The sequence below is a fragment of the Myxine glutinosa genome, chromosome 1 (genome assembly GCF_964187855.1).
Source record: "Myxine glutinosa chromosome 1, kmMyxGlut1.1, whole genome shotgun sequence".
NCBI lineage: Eukaryota > Metazoa > Chordata > Myxini > Myxiniformes > Myxinidae > Myxine > Myxine glutinosa.
This window is the reverse complement of record NC_136261.1, coordinates 282,391,521-282,412,558: the sequence shown is the minus strand read 5'-3', so window position 1 is coordinate 282,412,558 and position 21,038 is coordinate 282,391,521. Positions and strand designations below refer to the sequence as shown.

Sequence of the window (21,038 nt, the reverse complement as noted above, 5' to 3'; positions counted from 1 at the left end):
CAATCTTTTTTAAAAAATCGTCTTCTTCTTCACATTCCGTCGTCATATTCTTTCTATCCCTCTGTCCTCTTCACCTTCTTCTTCGTACTTTATCTTCTTCTTCCTCTTATTCTTTTTCTGCTTCTTGCGTTTCTACGTTCTGTTCTTCTTCCTCTTCATGATGTAACGTACTTGAGTAAATCGCGTTTTGAATACAGTTTGGCCTCGCTCAGCTTCCGTTACGGCCGGTTGGTCCGCGATGCTGGTGGTTTCGTCGATGCGGCCTATCGTAGGCGCCGCGCTATCGGAATCCTCTCCGCTTGCGGGAGCCGAGAGGCGAGGCCTCGGTTGTCGGTGAGGTGCAGGAGAGGTACACATTGAGGAACATGGGCTCGCAGGCGCTGCAGTTTCTACGGCAAGGCTTCTGGGCTTCCCTGAGCGGTGGTTGGTACTTTGACCCGCACCAGAGCAAATTTACCAACACCTTCCACCTGTACGTGTGGCTTTTCCTCGTCTGCTTCCCTTTCACCTTGTACCTGGTACGTCATGCTATTCACCCCAGGCCCCAGTAGCCGGTACCTTACTCACTACGGTATTTGGTTCCGGTAGTTTAAACAGTACCTGGTATGGTACACATTAATTGGTTCTGGTGAGTCGATCAGGAATGTCCTCGCTGTTTGGTTCTCTACGTCACGATAGGCCTGTTACGTCATTCAGACTGCCCTTGCGTCACTCATCCCTGTGCTCGCTTTTCAATATCGAATATGGCTTATTTCTCGGCCTTGGTGTTGTTTACCGGACGTTATACAAACCGTTTGTTCTAATTTCAACTAACTTTGCCATTACACGAGAAGTAACAAACTGTTGTGTTTATGATGCTCTTGGTCTTGAACTGCTCAAACGAGAAATAGCAGGTCAAGGCTACCTGTGCCAAGCAGGTCAAGGCTACCTGTGCCAAGCAGGTCAAGGCTACCTGTGCCAAGCAGGTCAAGGCTATCTGTGCCAAGCAGGTCAAGGCTACCTGTGCCAAGCAGGTCAAGGCTACCTGTGCCAAGCAGGTCAAGGCTACCTGTGCCAAGCAGGTCAAGGCTACCTGTGCCAAGCAGGTCAAGGCTACCTGTGCCAAGCAGGTCAAGGCTACCTGTGCCAAGCAGGTCAAGGCTACCTGTGCCAAGCAGGTCAAGGCTACCTGTGCCAAGCAGGTCAAGGCTACCTGTGCCAAGCAGGTCAATGTGAAATATCTTTTACCTGTGCCAAGCAGGTCAAGGTTACCTGTGCCAAGCAGGTCAAGGTTACCTGTGCCAAGCAGGTCAAGGGTACCTGTGCCAAACAGGTCAAGGGTACCTGTGCCAAGCAGGTCAAGGCTACCTGTGCCAAGCAGGTCAAGGCTACCTGTGCCAAGCAGGTCAAGGCTACCTGCGCCAAGCAGGTCAAGGCTACCTGCGCCAAGCAGGTCAAGGCTACCTGCGCCAAGCAGGTCAAGGCTACCTGCGCCAAGCAGGTCAAGGCTACCTGCGCCAAGCAGGTCAAGGCTACCTGCGCCAAGCAGGTCAAGGCTACCTGTGCCAAGCAGGTCAAGGCTACCTGCGCCAAGCAGGTCAAGGCTACCTGCGCCAAGCAGGTCAAGGTTACTTGCGCTAAACATTTGCCTATTCGGGTTGAAGGAGAATCTATTCTGTCGTTCCTTCAAAGGAAGTCCGACAGGACAGAGCAGAGGTAGCTGTCTCGCCTAGGTTCGAATCCCGACCCAGCTATAAGTTGTCATCCTGGTGTTTCACAGGTGGATGATTCATCAATGTGTGCGTCAGTCCCCTTGGATGGACGTTAAACTGGGAATCCCTTTGGTTAGTGGACGTTAAACATCCCACGGTGTCCTTTGCGAAGAGTAGGTGAGATATCGCCGGCACCCTGAACAAATGACCAATTCCTGCCCATATCGGCTTAATTTGATTTTCACGCTTGGCCAGCCGGTTCGTGAAAGCCTTGGGTCACAGTCCTTCCCCGACTGACCCCACAAAGAGGTGGGAATAATTTTGGCCATTCCCACCTCGTGGGGTTTGCCGGGGAAAGTTTCTGGCCCACGCACCTCACAAACTGGCTCGTTCAGCCTGACATTCAACTAAGTAGGTTCGGTCAGCCATTTGGAACTTGAACATGGTCCCGGCGATAGCTCTCCTACTCTTCGCAAAGGACACCGTGGGATTTTTAACGTCCACCAACGATGCTAGCAGACGGGATGCCCGGTTAACGTCCATCCGAGTGACTGCACACACTGATAATCATCCTGCCTGCAAAACACCAGGATGGCAGTTTATAGCTGGGTTGGGATTCGATCCAAGGCAAGACCGTGTGTGTGTGTGTGTGTGTGTGTGTGTGTGTGTGTGTGTGTGTGTGTGTGTGTGTGTGTGTGTGTGTGTGTGTGTGTGTGTGTGTGTGTGTGTGTGTGTGTGTGTGTTCGTTCGGTCAGTCTCGCCCCTCCCCTCCTGTGTCTTAGTGGAGGCTTAAAAGAAAATTCCAAACTGATACATTGTAGTTCCATTTTATCAATGCATTTTTTACCCACAGTAAAGTTTGTCAGTGTGAAGTTGTTACTTGATGATTAATAAACGCTTTTGCTTTTCCCACAAACTTGGTAGGGTGTGTACAAAACGTGTACACAGTGATTACGCAAATAAAATTCAAGTCCACAAATTGACAGATGATTTTTGACATCATTCGGATTCCCTAAAAAAATCGCTATTTTTGTATAAAGTGCTGACATTGCACAAAGAACATCTTTCAACTTTGAATGAGAGAAGTTAATGCTTCAAAATCCTGTCTTTTCATTATCCCCTTAGTAACGTCACGTGGGGCATAGACAGGGTCGCAGCTGGAAGGCCGTTGAAGCACGTGATAGATAATTTATTTATTTTAAAGTACGGTCTTCTGAGCCTCAAGTAGGAGCTTGTCTATGTAAAAGGTGTGGGACAAGCACACTAGGTGACACAAATGCACTTCCACGTGGATTTATAAGGATTGGTTGATGGGCATATTAAGGTTGAGAAAATAGTACATAAAATGGGATTTGAACCTGGGATCTCAGCATTACCAGCACCAAACAGGGTAACCTTCGAGGGCATGTGTCGATGTCCTTCGTAGTAATATCTTGTGTTCGACGTATCGCTGGTTTTCTAAAGAGCTGCAGTCGATTCTCAAGATTCAAATGAAGACTCGACCATCATTCTGCTGTAGAACCCCACTGATGGAAATCCATATATTGACGACTGCTCTGAATTCTTCATGTTGCGGACAGCTTGTTCCCAATGCTTGTATCGTCCCAACGCACCTTCCGTCCACAAAACTGCATTTCGTCACTGCCTCCTTCATTCCCACTGCGCGTGGAATGTTTGAGAAAACAAAACGGGTATAAAGCTGAAATTAAAGAAATTCTTGACTTTTCTTCTTCTTCTTCTTCTTCTTCTTATTATTTTTGGACATTTTTCTGTACAAGGGTCAAGGCTCAATGAGGAGCAATTGGAAACATTGCTTGGTTAGTTTGTGGAGATGTATTCAATTTGAATCCTTGTTTGCTAAATGTCTTCGAAAGGAGCATCTTTGCAAGGGAACCCAACACCGCATACCTGCCGCACGATTATTGACGTAAAATATTTATATTTATTTTGGCAAAGTGCCTTCCCTCATCCCTTTTGTCCTATATTCCCTCGTGCCATTTTCCAAACCAAAATAAATTGTCCAACTATAAATCTAATGGAAGCTACCTTGAGTAGCCCTTTCGTGGAATAAGTACAAGGTAGAGCATCATTGAGTTAGGAAATGATTAATTGTAACTAAAATTTTACAACAAATGTCTTGTACAAATCTGATATTCTCGATTAACACACGCTTTATTTGTGAATTGATGTTTGATCATTTATTTGTTTGTTACCTCCGCCACCAAAGGTGGATGGAGGTTATGTTTACCTTCGCAAAAGCGGAAGGTTATGTTTTGATCGCTGTGTATTTATTTGTATGTCTGTGTGTGTGTGTGTGTATGTTATTCGCATAACTCAAAAAGTATTCAACCGAATTGCATGAAATTTGGTGGGATGATTGGTTATTATACGGGACACATTTGATTAGATTTTGGGAGCAATCGGGTCAAAGGTCAAGGTCAAGGTCACGAAAAGGTCAAAATCGTATTTTTACCATAGCACGGTCAATTTTTATCCAATTGGCATGCAACTAATGCCAAAATGTTCAGAATTCAATGCCCGATCTTGTTTGTCATAACTCGGTCAATTCTTATCCGATTTGCATGAAATCAGCACCAAACTGTTCACTGTTCTGTTCCCTACACTCCCATGCCAAGTACAGAACAGTAGCTGCGGCGAAGGTATGCGCTCTACCGAGTGCCCGTTCTAGTTTCACCTCTGTCTGTCTGTTTGTCTGTGAACAACATATATCAAAAAGTTGTGGATGGATTCAGACAAAATTTGGCAGAGAGGTAGTGTATGTGACGAGGACAAAATGATTAGATTTTGGTGAAGATCCGGATTCGGCTACTAGAATTTTTAAAGTGATTCTTCACCATTGGGAGATAGGGCAAAAAACGATACATAGCACACTGTGTCAGTGTGTCCTGCAGAAACCTGGGGGAGGCGTGGGAGTGGTACAAAGCACAAAGGGCAGACAATGCAAGACCAGAGAGGAGGTGGTAGAAGACAGTGAGACCACCAAGCTGCCTGTGATGGTGAAGTGAAAGGCCCAGATAATCAGCTTCTTTAGGGAGATTCCAATAATCTTGAAGGCCTTGGCTTTCATGTCATCAAGCTGAGCAAGATGTAAGGCAGGGGAGCCAGCCCAGAGGGCAGAGCAGTATTCAATCAAGATGCGGATGAAGACCTTATGGGTGGAGAGGAGTTTGTATGACGGAGGTTGCCCAGTCGCTGACTGCCTTTGGAGGCCAACTTTGAAAAGTGGTTTTCCCAAGAAATATCGTGGCTGTTTGTGAGGCCTAAAAGTCAGAGTTTAAGCTCTGATTCGCCAAATACTAATAAAAGTTTAATTTGGTGAATTTTCATTTTACCAAACATAAATAGATTTTGAAATTTCTTTACTCAACATAGTATCCTGAAAACATGGATGTAGTTGTAGCTGATAGATGTCAGATTGTGACAGTCCATAACACAGGCTGCTTGGCTAGGGAAACCAGGGGGGGGGGGGGAGGAGGAGGAGGAGGGGGGGAGGAGGAGGAGGAGGGGGGGGGGGAGGAGGAGGAGGGGGGGGGGAGGAGGAGGAGGGGGGGGGGGGAGGAGGAGGAGGAGGAGGAGGAGGAGGAGGAGGAGGAGGAGGAGGAGGAGGAGGAGGAGGAGGAGGGCAGGGAGGGTAGGGTAAGGACAGGGAGTTTGGAGAGGTAGGGTGGTGTTTGAGGACTTGGAGGTTGGATGAGTTGTGAGGCTGAAGACTTGGAGGTTGAGTGAGGGGGAGGAGTTGAGGACTTTGGGGTTGGGTGAGGGGGAGGAAGTTGAGGACTTTAGGCGTAGTGCTGTTAGCTAGATTCAAAATCCCGTCTCGGAACCGTCTCGATAAATTTTCAATTTTCATAACGGGATCTCGGATCGGCTCGGTTCCCGGCAAAGTAAAAAAAAAAAAAAAAAAAAAAAAAGAAATAAATAAATAAATAATAAGGCTTCAAAAATAATGGAATTTCATTACAATATATAAACAACAATGAAAAAAATTCATTTCTGATGTTGAGTACTTAAATTCCGACTTAGCTTCCATTTACCGGGATGAAATAAAATACACCGCCTACATGCAGATGATCGGCCACCGACGGGACCGGGTTATCTCATTACAGTTTGTATTGTCGTGTAATTTCTTGCTCGGAATGTCAGAGAGAGGGAGAAAATGTTTCTGCCCAGGCATATTCGAGTCCCGGTTGGAGTTTCATTATCATTTTGTGAGTTGTGATCGCCAAGGGGCTCGCTCCCCCCCCCCCCCCCCCCCCGTTCCCCTCCCCTCCCCCGCCCGGCAATGCCGGGTACTTCTGCTAGTAAATTATAAAGCAGGCGGTGTAGTGATCACCCCCCCCCCCTCCTTATTTTGACTCTGTGACTAAAGTAAACGTAATCAACTTATCAGGCCTAAAGTGGAGATAAGATAACCAAAATACTTTCACATTCAAACCGTCAAACCAAACCCCGAGGGATTCTTACAATTTATAGTTATAGCGTTGCAATTAAACATAAACGTTCATCAAAAACTCATTTCATAAAACTACATAATGTATTGTACTTGTATTAATACATTGTGTGTAGAATAATCCGTTATAAACGTGTTTTTTATCTAAATAAACATCGTCCCTCCATTCACGGAGCCTCGAGCGAGTCCCTCGATATTAATGTGCTAAAGACCCTAGCAACCACATTCCGTAACTCGTCTCCAAGGACGGACACGTGACCGCAGCGTAAGGCGGGGCGAGGCGGAGTGATACAGCGGAAGGATTCAACGGTTTAAATAAAGTCGTGATGAGGTGGATTTTCATTGGGACCTTTATCCTGATTTCGTTACCTCCGCCACCAAAGGTCGATGGAGATGATGTTTTCACTCCTGTCTGTTTGTCCGTTTGTTTGTGAACACAATATCTCAAAAAGTTGTGGATGGATTCGGACGAAATTTTGTGGAGATGCAGCGTGTGTGACAAGGACGACATGATTAGATGTTGGTGAAGATCCGGATTCGGAATTCGGATTCGTTTGCAGTGCATTGTTTGTTGACAAGGGGAAAATCCTGGAACAGTGAGTTTACTTTATCTATCATCGTTTGTGTCAGGTCAGCTGCACTTGCGAAAAATGATGCTTGTGCAGAAGCAGAGTAATGAAAGCAAGGCTCAATAAATGCCTCTATTATGGAAAATATCTGCAAGAAGTTGGAATTTTAACCGGGATTTTTTTACCGAGAAATTGCGTCAGTCAATTTATCTCGGGACCGTCCCGAGACCGTCTCGAAAGCCGAAACCGCCGGGATTTCGTCCCGGTCTCGGCTCGGTTGACAGCCCTACTTTAGGGTTAGGTGAGGAGGAGGAAGTTGAGGACTTTAGGGTTAGGTGAGGGGGAGGAAGTTGAGGACTTTCGGGTTGGGTGAGGGGGAGGAAGTTGAAGACTTTAGGGTTGGGTGAGGGGGAGGAAGTTGAGGACTTTAGGGTTAGGTGAGGAGGAGGAAGTTGAGGACTTTAGGGTTAGGTGAGGGGAGGAAGTTGAGGACTTTAGGGTTGGGTGAGGGGGAGGAAGTTGAGGACTTGGGGGATGGGTGGGGTACCATTTGGCCCATCAAAGCTTGTCTTGTTATTACTAACCAATGACGGGGAGACCACTGTGGTGTAGCCCAAGGGTCTGTTATGGTTCCGATTATTTTCACGATGTACAGTGCCCCAGTTGCTGATATCATAACTGCTCATGGCATACAATCAATGGTCTACGCAGATGATACACAGCTAAATATCCCATTTAAACCATCTGAACCTGAGGTCTCACTTAATCGACTCAATTCATGCCTAAACTTTGGGCGATTCAAAACAAACGTGCATTAAATGATTCTAAGATGAAAATAATTAATTTATCATCAAAGTTCCTAGCAATTCCTCATCCACTGGCTGGTGTTTGGCAATATTGACATGTCTCTCATTGTTCATGCAAGAAACCTTGGTATAGTCATGCATAATATAATCGTGAAAGAACAAATGAAGAATGTTTTCCGTTCCACCGCTGCAACAATTAGCTACACTGGACAGATTGGGAACGATCTTACGAAGCAAGCTATACTTGTTTTGGTACACTAGTTTGTTGCTAGCCGATTAGATGCCTGTAACGGCCTGTGTTATGGGCTGCCACAATCTGACATCCATCAGCTACAACATGTACGAAACACTGCTGCTCAAATTATTGAGAAAGTTCCAAGAAGTCAACATATTGTACAACATTTATATTGAAAATATAATATTTTTCAAGCTCCTTCTACTCGCATATAAAGCACAAAACAACATGAGCCTGGCCTACATCATGGACATGATCACCCCTTATGTACAAACATGTACGTTGAGATCTACAGCTCAATCTCTTTTCAGCGTTCCAAAAGTCTCAACTCATTACTATGGTGATGAGCATTTGAAGTAGCAGCTCCAACTCTTTGGAATTCACTCCCTCTACACATCCGTCAAGCAGCTAGTCTACAAAATTTTAAAACGTTGCTCAAAACATCTTTTCAACAAAACTTGATCAAAAACTTCATGTTACTGTGTCCTAGTTTGTTTTACTGAAATAAATGTTGGATCGTGTGAATATTGTTAATTTTAATTAATTTTAATTGATTTTACTTGTAAGTACAATCTACCTCCTTTCCTCCTATCTTGTTCCCTCAACCTATCCATTTTCTTTGCCATTCTCTCTTCTCCCATCCACACCAAATGTCCAGCCCATCTCGGGTTGGCATTTCACCAATCTCCCCATCAAGCTTATCTGCACACCAATCTCCCTCTGTTCATCCATTCTCCTTCTATCCATCCTCTTCACTCCCACAATCCTCCTGACCCAGTTGTTCTTGCAAACCTGCAGCCTCTGTTGTTGTCTCTGTCAGTGCCACTGTCTGCACACCATAAAGATAGGCCGGCGTTACGCAAGACATCAGAACCTTTCCTTTCAATCTCCTTGAAATCGTTCTGTCTGCCATTACACCCTCTACCACCCTCCACGCATTCACACCCACCTGAATCCTTCTCCGTACCTCTGCCTCAAACTTACCATCCCTGGTCACTGTTCTACCCAGTTACTCACACCTGTTTCCTTGTCTGATCTCCTTCCCCTCCAATCTGATATTCATTGCTTTTCTCTGATGCCCAAACCACATCACCCCCCTCTTCTCCAGCTCATTTTCAACCCATGTTTCTCAAATGCCTCCTTCCACTCACCCAGTACTTCTTGCATCTCCCACCGACTCTCCACCGACACAACCTGATCATTCGTTTACAACATCCTCCCCAGAATATCTTTCACGTTTACCTTCCTGCTTACCAGCTCTATCACCATGATAAACACGAGTGGGCTGAGAGGGAATAGCTGCCTCAAACCGATGTTCACACTGAACATCTCCGACAACCCAGGACCTTCCAGCAACCTAACTTCTGCCTCCGGCGCTCCCATCCATCTCGGTGTCACCATCACCATCTCTCTCGGGACAGTGTCGTCGGCCTTCTCCAGATCCACAAATCCCAATTCCATCTCACCTTGCACCTCCAACCTCTTCTCCACCACCTGTCTCAGTGCAAACATCCCATCTGTCGTTCCCCTACCCTTTCTAAACCCCTGTTGTTCTTCTCCGATCTCCTTATCCACACTTCCTTATCCTCCCATCCAGAACACTCTCCAGCACCTTCATGACATGACTAAGGAGTGTATTTCCCCTGATCTTGAACATCCCCCTTTCCCTTACATATCGGCACAATTAACCCCTTCCTCTACTCCTCTGGAATTGGCCCATCTCTCATACATACATTCAACAACTTCTTCGTCCACCTGACTCCGACTTCTCCCTCTGCAATCATCTCTGTACACACCTAATCAATGCCTGACACACTTCCCATTTTTCACCCTCAATGCCATCTGCACTTCCTCTTCCGTGATCTCCTCCAACTCCACCTTCCCCTCCACATAACCTGGTAGCTCCAGCTCGCCGTTGCTTCCTTCCCGGTGCAACAGCTGTTTGAAATATTTTTCCCACACCTTCAATACTACGCTCCTCTGTCACTGGCCTCCCATCAAAATCCTTAATCACCATCCCCACCTCCTCCACATCCTTGCTATTCTCATCCCTGTCATGAGCCAATTTACAAATAATCTTCCTCCTACTATCCTCTTCCAACTTGTTGTACACCTCATCTTCCATACCATTCCTCACCTTGGCCACTGCTCTCCTCGCTGCCTACGTATTCTTCTCATACAGGTGCAGCAACCCCACATCCGGCTGCCTCCCTCTATCCTTGATATTTTCTATCCTCTTCCAAACCTCCTTTGTTTCACCAACTGCCTTCACTACTTCCTCCGTCCACCAGACCTGGTTTCTATCCCTTGACGATGCACCCTTTCTTGATGTCCTTCCACACAACACTTCTGCAATTCCCCTAAATGCCTCCTCCATACTTCTTCCACTACTTCTCCAAACCTTCTGCTTCTTCGCTAAGTTGCTCATACCTGACTCTCACCCTCTCCTTGTACTCTATGGCAACGTTTTCCCAATACTTCCCCCACCTAATAATCTTCCGATCCCTGCTATTGATCTCCCTCCTTTTCTTCATCCTCACCACAGACACCGCAGGCTTGTGGTAACATGCTTTTCTGCCACTGTCTTGCAATCCTTAACTCTCCACAGCTGTCGCTTCCTTACCACCACCAAATCCTTTTCTGCTCTGTGCTGTCCACTACTATAGGCAATCTTGTTGCTTTACCACTTTTGAAAGAATGAACCAGCTATGGTCATTCCATTTGTCGCCACCAGCTCCACAATCTCTTGACCCTCTCTATTCCTCGGTCCCCAACCAAATTTATCAACACATTCCTCTTCACCAGACTCCGCTACTCCGACGTTGAAGTCCCCCACAATGCACAGCATCACCTTCATCTCAACCATTCCCCATCATCCTTTGCAGTGCATCCCTGAATTCCTGCTTATCCATCCTAGACCTTCCTGTTAGTGGCCCTTTTACTGACATAACACACATTGTTTGCCTTTGTATAACCACCCATACCATAACTACCTATTCCTCCCACCTTTCCACTCCAACCACATGCTTGTTGATCTCCTCCGATACTATTATTCCTATACCATTACTCTATCCATCCGCACCCACGTGCAAGAGCTTGTATCCTCCTACCAACCTCTTTGCCTTGTCCCCTTTTCATCTGGTCTCCTGCACACACAACACTTCCAAACTCCTTCCCGGCATTATCTCCACCACCTCGATCCCTCCCCCATTTATCCCACATTAAAACTACTAAGCAAAACCTCACTTCTGAACCACTGCCCACCTGGCAGAGCTAGCACCATCTTTATTCGTTTTTGCCACTCAGGAAAACAATCAGCAGTGCTCCCCTGGCTGACCTGCTGGACCTCCTACCCTAGGTTGCTATCATAATCCTGTGTGCGTGCATGCACACATACACCGCTCTTTCTCCACTCGCTCCCTGCCACCCTACCCACCTACCGGTAAAAAAAAAAAAAAATCCTTATACTTGCACTGCCACGCCATGTGCAGTCATGGCGCTTACGAGTAGATCAAACCTTAGGCTTGGTCGGATGCTTGGAGTGGGTTCTTTGCTGGTGTGTAAAGAAATATATACATGGAAAGTGAAACTAGAACTGCTCGCCATATATTCACAAACCCAGATGTTATGAAGGGGAACTGTTCCCGATTGCTACATAAGTTATACGACTCATGAATATTCATGATTAATCCATCCTTGGAGTTCCTAAACGAATTCAGATACTACAATTTAATTATGACAATAAACATGTTATGTTTCAGATTAAATTACAAAGGGATTGTTGAGTAAGGGATCACTTTAAGTTGACAAAGCTACAGGTTCCATCTCAATCACATCAAAATGAAAAATGAAAAATCAAATATCATATATTTTACAATCTAAACAAAGGTTTTCTCAAAATCTCAAAGCTTCCAGGCCCCTTAAGTTGGCCTCAGACCTCACACCTTGATTGCTTCGCGTTCGCAGCATCTAGGCGAGTATGCACCCTGCTCCCTTTATATATACTAGGGCATGCCCGTACTATATATATATCTAAAATTATATCCCCCCCCCTCTATTTACATGAAATGGTTTCGTTCATGAAATGTTTTGGTCCATTCGCAACGCCAAAGCGAACGGCGAACGCTTTACATGAAATGGTTTGGTACATGAAATGTTTTGGTCCATTCGCAACGCCAAAGCGAACGGCGAACGGCTTCCGAGTACAGTGACAATCCCCCCCCCTCTATTTACATGAAATGGTTTTAATTAGTTTTAAAACATAGTTTAACGCCAACATAGCGGCAACATAGTTTGCCAACGTGAAATAAATGAATACGCTCTCAAATGTGCCGTCCGAGGCAGAGTGTGTTCGCCACGTTCGGCACACGCGATAGCTCGCTGCTCTCTGATTGGCTGAATCGTTTTTTGGACATAGCTCGGTAAGTAATTGTCCGATTAATATGAAACCTTGAAAAGGCACATCCTCGGGTCCCCAGCAATATACCTGGCAAGTTTAAAGTATATCGGACCCGTGGTTGTCGAGAAACAGCGGTCACAGACAAACAAACAAACATACACACAGAGATTAGTGGAATTATAGATAGATATATATATATATATATTGCTATGAATTTGAGAATGGTGTTTTTTTTGTGTTGTAAAATATCACCCTCCTTCCTCCAGTTGTTGTGTATAAAGGTCAAAGGGCGTCCCTTCGTTAGGTCATATACAATCACATAGCCAAATCATAGATCTCCCTGTTCAGTATTTATCTCCTTATTGTGTGTATTAGATTAAGGCTGTGTCTTCCATTAATTGACACTCCATTGCACCGAATTCAAATAGAGTAGATTCCTTTCACATTCCCCTTTCCTCAATTGCCAACTGCATTGAGCGGTTCGCTGAATTCTGCTGCAGCTGTGGGTTGTTGTTTTCGCTGCAAGACTCCATTAGCCACGAGGTCATCTCGGAGCCGAAGGTGGGAGGAGTCGGCCAAGCGCCGGGAACAAGGCGTGGCCTTGCCAGCGCCTCCTCTAAGGGCGGGATCGGTGAGCCCTCGCGACCAATCAGGGCCGAGGCGACCTCACCGATGGGCGTGTCCTGGAGGCCGGCGGCTTGATTGCCCGAGGGAGATATAAGCGCGGGCGGAAGCCTTTGTGAGGGAGGGGAGATATACGGCGAAGAGAGCGAACCATTAAGTTCAAGAGAGTGAGAGAGTCCTGCGAGTTGCGAGACAGAGAGAGAACCCGTCACGCCAGACCCCCCACCAGCAGCTTTGACTCCACCAGGCAGCTCCGACGCGTTACCCCACGGGAACCAGGATCGGTGGCATCGGTGGCCGTCGAGGTCCAGCCCGACGTCCCGTGCGGGATCAAGCTCCAGCCAGCTCCGTGCCTTCCTCCCCTTCTCTGCCGTCCCAAACCATTCCCGCCATTCCTGTCATCATCCCCCGTGTAAGTGTGCTTGTAGTCTGTCTTTTGTCTTGTCATGGGGTATAAGTTAAGCCTGTTTAGTTAAGCTAGAGTTTCACTGTGTCCTTCTGGTCCATCCCTCTTTCTGCATTATTTTATTATCCTTCCTTCTTCCTTGGTTTATTTCATTGTGTAAATAGTAGTAATAAATCATATTCGTATTTCCTACCTTTTGTCTTCTTCTTCTTCTTCACATCCGTTCGTCTTTGAGGTTTCCACATTGAATACCTGTGGCACGATTTGGCCAACGTTCAGGATCGGGTTAGTCTTTGTTAACGGTTCGTGCCGCGGCTGCCATCCGCTCGGCAAATTAACATCTTATCCGCGGTCGCGAACGAAGCTGCTCACCTGCCTCTGGAGGGAGCTTGTGCAGCTTCAGGACTCACGTCGGTCAGTCACAAACGAGGGGACTAATCCCCCCTCGAGAAGGGATCCGAGGCCGACGTTGGGTTCCGTAACAATATATATATATATATATATATATATGTATATATATATATATGTATATGTATATGTATGTATATGTATATGTATGTATATGTATATGTATGTATATGTATATGTATGTATATGTATATGTATGTATATGTATATGTATGTATGTATATATATATATGTATATGTATATATATATATGTATATATGTATATGTATATATTGTTGCGAATATGGAATTTGGCCTCCATATCCGCTTGTAAATATTCCCCTATTTTCTCCAATACTCCCCAACTTTCCCCAACCCCCCATTCCCTAGTCCCATTGCATGTAAATAACAATCAGTAGAGCCGACCTTCCCCTTATTCCCCCATTAAATGTCGTGCCCAGGTCCACCGCACCACATGTAGACAACTTTCGGACATCTTCCTAGTTATTCTTAATCTATGTCAGTTAAGGCCTCGTTTCCATTAATTATGACTCTTCGTTGCACCAGAATGTGATTATATGGCATCAGTAGTGAGTTTAGGACCTTTCCCATACCTCCTCCCATCTTCTTCCCCAAACAACAACAATAACAACAACTACAACAACAATTACAACTACGACTACAACAACAGAGGGGCGGGGAGTGTGCGTCCTCACACCGGCTCGGTTACCCGCCATGACCATGCGCTCCACGGCGTTACCCCGAAGGGGCTGGCTGTCAGCTCCTCGTCAGGGGCGGAGCCAGTAACCCCCCCACGCACCCAATGAGAAGCAACGTGCCGATTCCATCTGGGGCGGAGCTAACGAGCCGAGGGCGTGTCACTCCCCGCCGGATATACGCGGCCCCGCGCCGGATGTGACGTGAGATGCGCCCCCAGCCTGGAGAGAGAAGTCGCCACCCCTCGAGCGCTGCAATACCTCCACCGCATCTCTTAAACTGGACCGTACGTGATCCTGCCCTGAGCCCAGGTGCACCTGGAGCGATCGCTACCCGCCTGTCCTTTGCATCAAACCCCGTGTGAGTGAGCCTTGTCCCGTTTATCTGTCGTCTGTTGGGAATAATATAAGAGTGTGTTTAAGTGCCCACCTTCCTATGTTTCCCTCTTGTCCCTGTAATCTAAACCTTCCGCATTATTGTAATAACAACCTTTGAGAACCGTATCCCTGGTGTCGTGTCGTATTAATTCCAGCCGTGTGTCTTCTTTTTCCTTCATTGGTCTAGCATAGCGCGATTAGTCAACGTTCGGGCACAATCGGGTAACTTGTGCAGACGTGGTCATACCATAAAACCGCTCGGTAAATAACATCCAAGCCACGTCTGTAACAATTGGTAGTCAGGAGGTGGGATTCGAACCTGGGACTAAATTTATTTAGCCCAAATTTTGGACACCAATTGTGTTAGTACAGTAACAATTGGTGTCGAGGAGTGGAATTCGAACCCGGGACTAAATTAGTTAGGCCCAAATTTTGGGAGGGAAAATCGATTCGGAGCGCGTTTCCCGCGCGAAATTATAACGGCGAAATTTGAATTTGTTTTACGAAAATAAAAAAATAAAAACCGAATTTTGAAAGTCGCGCTATGGCGGATCAAGACAGCTGGGGTCCGGTAAAGGAGAGTGAGGTAGGGTCGATCCAGGACCAAAATGAGGGACAGGAGGAGAGCGATGCAGTGAGGGCGGCAGGTTCGCAAAATAGCGCCGTCACGCACGAAGAAGCGGGCGCGCAAAATGGCGCCTCGCTGATCACCGCGCCAGCGACCGTGGCAGAGCCCCCGATGGATTGGGGCCTTTTTTTTATACAAATGAAGGCCCTTATGGCCCAGAATAATGAAGAAATGGCAAACAGAATGGGGAACCGGATGGATGCTCAGGGTGAGCGATTGGAGGGCCAAATGGGGGCCAATAGCCAACGGTTAGAACAAAGAATGGGGTCCAATAGCGAGAAATTGAGGGAGGACATGGGGGCGCAGATCGGAGGGTTAGGGAGTAGAATAGAGGGATTAGACAATAATTTTAAGGGATTAGACATGAAATTTGGGAAATTAGACGATAGATTAGGGGAAATACAGGAGGGGTTAACGGGGGTAGAAAACAGAATGGCCGCTCAAGAGAATCAAATGGAAGGGATGCAAAAAGGGTTAGAGGGGTTGGAAAACACCATGGAAGGCAAATTGAGGGACATGAGGGCCCAAGCGGAAAGGGAAGTTAACCAAATGGGGCAGCAGATAGAGGGGGTCAGAATGGGGGTAGAAACCAAACTGGATGCTCACAGGGAGGAAATGGAGCAGATGAGGGTGGCATCTGGGCAGGAGATGCAAGTGATGGGAGAGGAGATCAGAAGAGGAGTGAGTGAGGAGGTCGGAGGAGTGCGCGAGGAGGTGAGGCACTGTAAGGAGCGCATGGAGAAAGAGGTGAGAAAGGGGACTGTAAAATTGCAAGGTGGTATAGAGGAGTTGACGCTGGGAGTAGAACAACTGACAGTGGGACAAAAGGAGTTGGGGGACCAGGTAAAGAAGAACACAGCGGTAATAGAGGGTTTAAAATCGACACAGAAGGAGATGAAAAAGGACGTAGGGGTAATTAAAAAAGAGTGCCAGACGGTACATGAGGACCTGACGAGGAAAATGGACGAGGTGATAGAGGTAATGGAGACGAAGGACCGGCAGGTGAGGACGCACATGGAAACGGTCAAGGTAGCCTTGGAGGACGAGCTTGAGGAGACGTACCGGGGAATAAAAGAGGTGAGGCACAAATTAGAAGAAGTGGAAGAAGGGGTGAGCGAAATTAAGAAGCGACGGAGAGGGGATAACAAAGAGATAAAAGAGGAGATAAAAGAATTGGTCCAAAGTCTGTGTTTGGATCGTGATGTGCTCATTAACCGGATGAGGGATTCGCAGGTGATGGAGGAGAAACGAAGAGGAAGAGGACCCGGTGTAAGTGGTGACCAATATGGTCGTGCGTATGATGCGCCAGGGGATTTAAGAAGCTTGGGGGTCGAGATAGACCCGGGTGTCCGTGAGAGGCCGTTGGTGAAGTGTGCGACAGGTCTGGTGTGCGAAAGAGGAGGTGTGCGAGAAAGTCCGACTCTGGGGTGTGTGAGGAAAAAGTGCGTACCAAGGAGTGAGTGTGCTGGCGAGAGTGAGTCGGTCGTAGCGCGTGTGCGAGGGAGCACATGGAAGCGTGGTGTGGTGAGTGTTACAGAGGGTGTGACGGGAGAGTGTGCGCAGGAGTGTGCGCGAGAAAGGTGTGTGACGGACAGGTGCATGAGGAAAGAGTGCGCTGTCAGAAGTAAGGAAGAGTGTCCACCTGTGGTGAGTGTTACAGAGGGTGTGACGGGAGAGTGTGCGCAGGAGTGTGCGCGAGAAAGGTGTGTGACGGACAGGTGCATGAGGAAAGAGTGCGCTGTCAGAAGTAAGGAAGAGTGGCCACCTGTGGTGAGTGTTACAGAGGGTGTAACGGGAGAGTGTGCGCGAGGAAGGTGTGTGACGGACAGGTGCATGAGGAAAGAGTGCGCTGTCAAGAGTAAGGGTGAGTGCGCTGTCAAGAATGGAGGTGAAAGTAGTGAGAGTGACAAGGAGCGTGAGTTAGTTGTGACAGGTGAGCGAGGATGTACACCTGGGATGGAAGGATGCACACCTGGAATGGTAGAGCGTGAGTGGGAATGCACGCTGGAGTTGGTGGTGAGGCACGTGGATGGGTGTGCGAATGAGGGCACACCTGTGATTGTCACAGAGGAGGTGACAGAGGAGGGGGCGCGAAGAGGTGTGTTGGTGTGGTGTGCTACCAACGGATGTGTGCCAAAGTGTTCGGTGGTCAGGTGTGTGACCAAGGCTGTGAGTGGAATGGGTGTGCCTGGGTGTGTAAGGAACGGTACAAGGAGCATGGAAACGGCTGGAGGTGTGAGCAAGGAACGGGCTGCGGGGTGTAAGCGAGCAGGTGAAGCATCGACGGTGACCGGGTTAAAGGTTAGGTCGACTTTTAGCCGAAGCGGGCCCTCGGTGCGTGCCGGGTTTCGCGTGCCGCGAGAACCAGCGGGGATCCGAGCCACGGCGGGTTCGAAAGGACCGCCGTGCGCGATCCGTGCTGGGCCTCGCTTTGAACGTCCGTGCTCCACTAGGCGGAGCGGGCGGCCCGATAGAAAGAGTCGTCATGGCGACCACTTTTTGTTGAGGAATTCCGGCAGGTCGAGATCGGGACATTGGATGGTTCCGTGCCGAGAAGGTGCGTGGGATCTCGGGCCGGGTAAACCTCCTTCCCTGCACCGAGTGCCGGACGTGTCCAGCCGCTGGCACAAAACAACCAGCATCCATTGCTTGGCTTTACGAAGCCGGGCTTTGGACAGGGATTGGCGCACCGAGAGGTATTAGTGAGTCGACTGGGTGATGAGGTTAGTGTTTTGGACCCAAAATTGGAGAAAAACAAAATTTGATGATTGGCAAGGGATTGGCAGTAGTGATTGGCAGATGATGGGCAGTGATTGGCCAAATTTTTGATTTGTTGAAATTTGATGTGCAAAATTGGTAGTGAGAGACCCCCGATGTGGTGGGATGGCAAATCCACCATCCCTCACAGGTGGGGGGCAAAGGAGCAATAGCTTATGGGGTGTATGGCAGTGAAAACTAGCCCGGGTGGGTTAGGATATTGTGTGTAGGGATCTAGAGAAGATGACCTTAGGTAACGTTAAGGTTAGTTAGTGACTGATACCTGTAGTGGGGACGCAGGTAGATTAGTATGGATGATAATGACGAGGGAGCGCAATAGTTAAAGGGACGACTGGGAAGCGCAAGTTTCAGAAGGGAGTAGTTAGCTGAGATGATGCCGTGTGTGTGTGAGAATTGAACAGGTGTGATTGCACAGGTGTGCAATTGGACAGGTGTGTGGAGCAGTGTATGAGTAGTGAGTGTGTGGATCAGCGCGAATGCGCTTGGGGAGAGAAGGGTGCAGGTGGCACCAAGTGTGAGAGCACAGGTGTGCAAGTACAGGTGTGTGGAGAGAGTTGGAGTAAGTGGTACGGAGTGGTGTGCATGGTGCGAAGGTGTGGATGGGGGAAGAGTGGACCCCTTTCACGAGCACCCGGGGCGGGTAGTGTAAGTGTTAGGTAGAGGGTGCAGGTAAATTGTGGTTGGATATTGGCATTTGTGGTGCGGTTGCAGAATGGTGTTGTGAATGGGTGCATTAGTGTTGTGGAAATGGCTGGGCGTGTAGCCTGTTAGTGTGTGTAGTTGGTTGGGCACTCCACCACTGTGAGGATGTCGGCCAGGTGAGGCCGCAGGTGGGCTCTGGGAGCCGGTAGAGTTGTGGATGGGGCCGAGGATCCGGAGGACGGACCCGGGTAGCCCAGTGCCAGAGAGGGCACCGAGTGGGGAGAGTGCCAGAGGGCCTTCCCCAGGTAGTTAGGTTAGGGTAAGGAGCAGGTAAGCTCGGAGGCAACTGCAGTGGTGGAGGTGTGCAGGTGGGTAGACCCACTGGGAGAGGTACACGCCACAGCCCAGAAGTTGTGCGAGGGCACCGGGAGATGAATCGGGGGAGTGAGACCCCAAATTGAAAAGCACCACAGTTTGGCCAATGGGAATTGGTTTTTAGAACCCATAGTGTTAGAGGGCCAATGGTTTGGCCGGAGAAAGACCCCGGGTAGTGTAAAGTTGTTAAAGTCATTTAGGAGATAGTTAGGATTGATGAACCTGTCGCACCATACGCAGCCACTTACCTGTGGTGATGATGATGACTCCACACCTGTGTTTTCTTTGTTTTGTGCAGGAAATGAGATTGCTGTGAGGATTTGTGAGACGCATCACGACGTGGATGAGACATTGGGGTGATTCCATCTCTCCCTCCCTAGGAGGGACTGATGATGAATTGGTAATGGCAAATTTTGATGTTGAGTTGGAGATGGCAAATTTTGATGAGAGTTGAAAATGGCAAATTTGATTGGTTAGGAGGGAGAGAAGACGAATTTGGTTTATGGGAGGAACGGGGAAGACAGTAGGGATGTTTGTTGATTTGTAAAGTAGATGTTTATGAGTAGGGTTGTGTTTTGTGGATGCAGTAAGGGGTAAGGGAGGGGCCATGTAGGTTACCTGGTGGGGGGGGGGCGTACGATAGGGACGTACCTGTCTCACCTGGTTCCCATGTGCCCCCAGTGTGCATCACCTTACATTGCGTGCACTTTTGCGCCCTTACCACCTTACTCACTTGTTTCTTCTTTTGTCTCCCACCTCCGAGGATCTGGCTTTGGGGTAGAGAGAGAGGAGAGAGAGGTGCTGGCTGCGCAGTTGTGGGCCTGCACTTTCGCTGTTTGCTGCCGGGATCGATACACCATATGGACCCGCAATGTTTGTGGCCACCCACAATGGACCGCAGTTCGTTTGCGGCCAAGCACCACCCGGGGATGGACCTATGGGTCAACGTGGCACCTATGCCATACAGGTGAACCACTTTTAGTTACCACCAAGTGCACCACAAGAAGAGCAAGAGACACCTGCAGGGTTAGGGGTTGTCGAATTTATTTTTATACCAATGAACAATGGTGACTGCACCGGATGGTGCTGACTGTGTGGTGGGGTGGTGCTTTTGATGCTGGGAAAGGGTGCTCTGCACGTTATTAAAGGCCGTCGGCCACAGAGCACTCGTGGGTTGGTGTATCGATGTTGGCAAGCGCGCTCTCTCTATGCATAACATCTGCATGTGTTCCTCCAAAAACAGGTCCTGGATCGTAGTGTAGATATCAGCGTAATCTTGTAAATAATGCTCCCTACCGGCTGTATGTTTAGTTTGAGGATTCTTTCCGGATTCGGTTATCCTGTGGGTGTGTTTCTGTGAGGAGAAGGGTGCAACGTCGCAGGGGGACATATTTACTCATTTGTGAATATCTGTAAAACTGTCGCACTCAGGGTAGAGTTAATAGTAGAGGGAACTACATTGCGTGCCACACTAAAGTAGGTAAAAATTTATCGGGTCGGGACGCCCCGAGGGTAGAGAAGGGTGCAATGTTGCGAATATGGAATTTGGCCTCCATATCCGCTTGTAAATATTCCCCTATTTTTCTCCAATACTCCCCAACTTTCCCCAATCCCCCATTCCCTAGTCCCATTGCATGTAAATAACAATCAGTAGAGCCGACCTTCCCTTATTCCCCCATTAAATGTCGTGCCCAGGTCCACCGCACCACATGTAGACAACTTTCGGACATCTTCCTAGTTATTCTTAATCTATGTCAGTTAAGGCCTCGTTTCCATTAATTATGACTCTTCGTTGCACCAGAATGTGATTATATGGCATCAGTAGTGAGTTTAGGACCTTTCCCATACCTCCTCCCATCTTCTTCCCCAAACAACAACAATAACAACAACTACAACAACAATTACAACTACGACTACAACAACAGAGGGGCG

General features: G+C 47.8%; 1 protein-coding gene across 2 annotated transcripts in view; it reads left to right on the top strand.

The window, feature by feature from the left end:
* Positions 1–220: 220 nt before the first annotated feature.
* Positions 221–21,038, top strand: part of LOC137438402 (pecanex-like protein 1) — a 224,450-nt gene continuing 203,632 nt past the window's right edge. For both annotated transcript variants that reach the window (XM_068133529.2, XM_068133523.2), the window contains exon 1: positions 221–518. In XM_068133529.2, the coding sequence (XP_067989630.2) occupies positions 366–518 (153 nt within the window). In that variant the 5' untranslated portion in view covers positions 221–365. The remainder of the gene's footprint in view (positions 519–21,038) is intronic.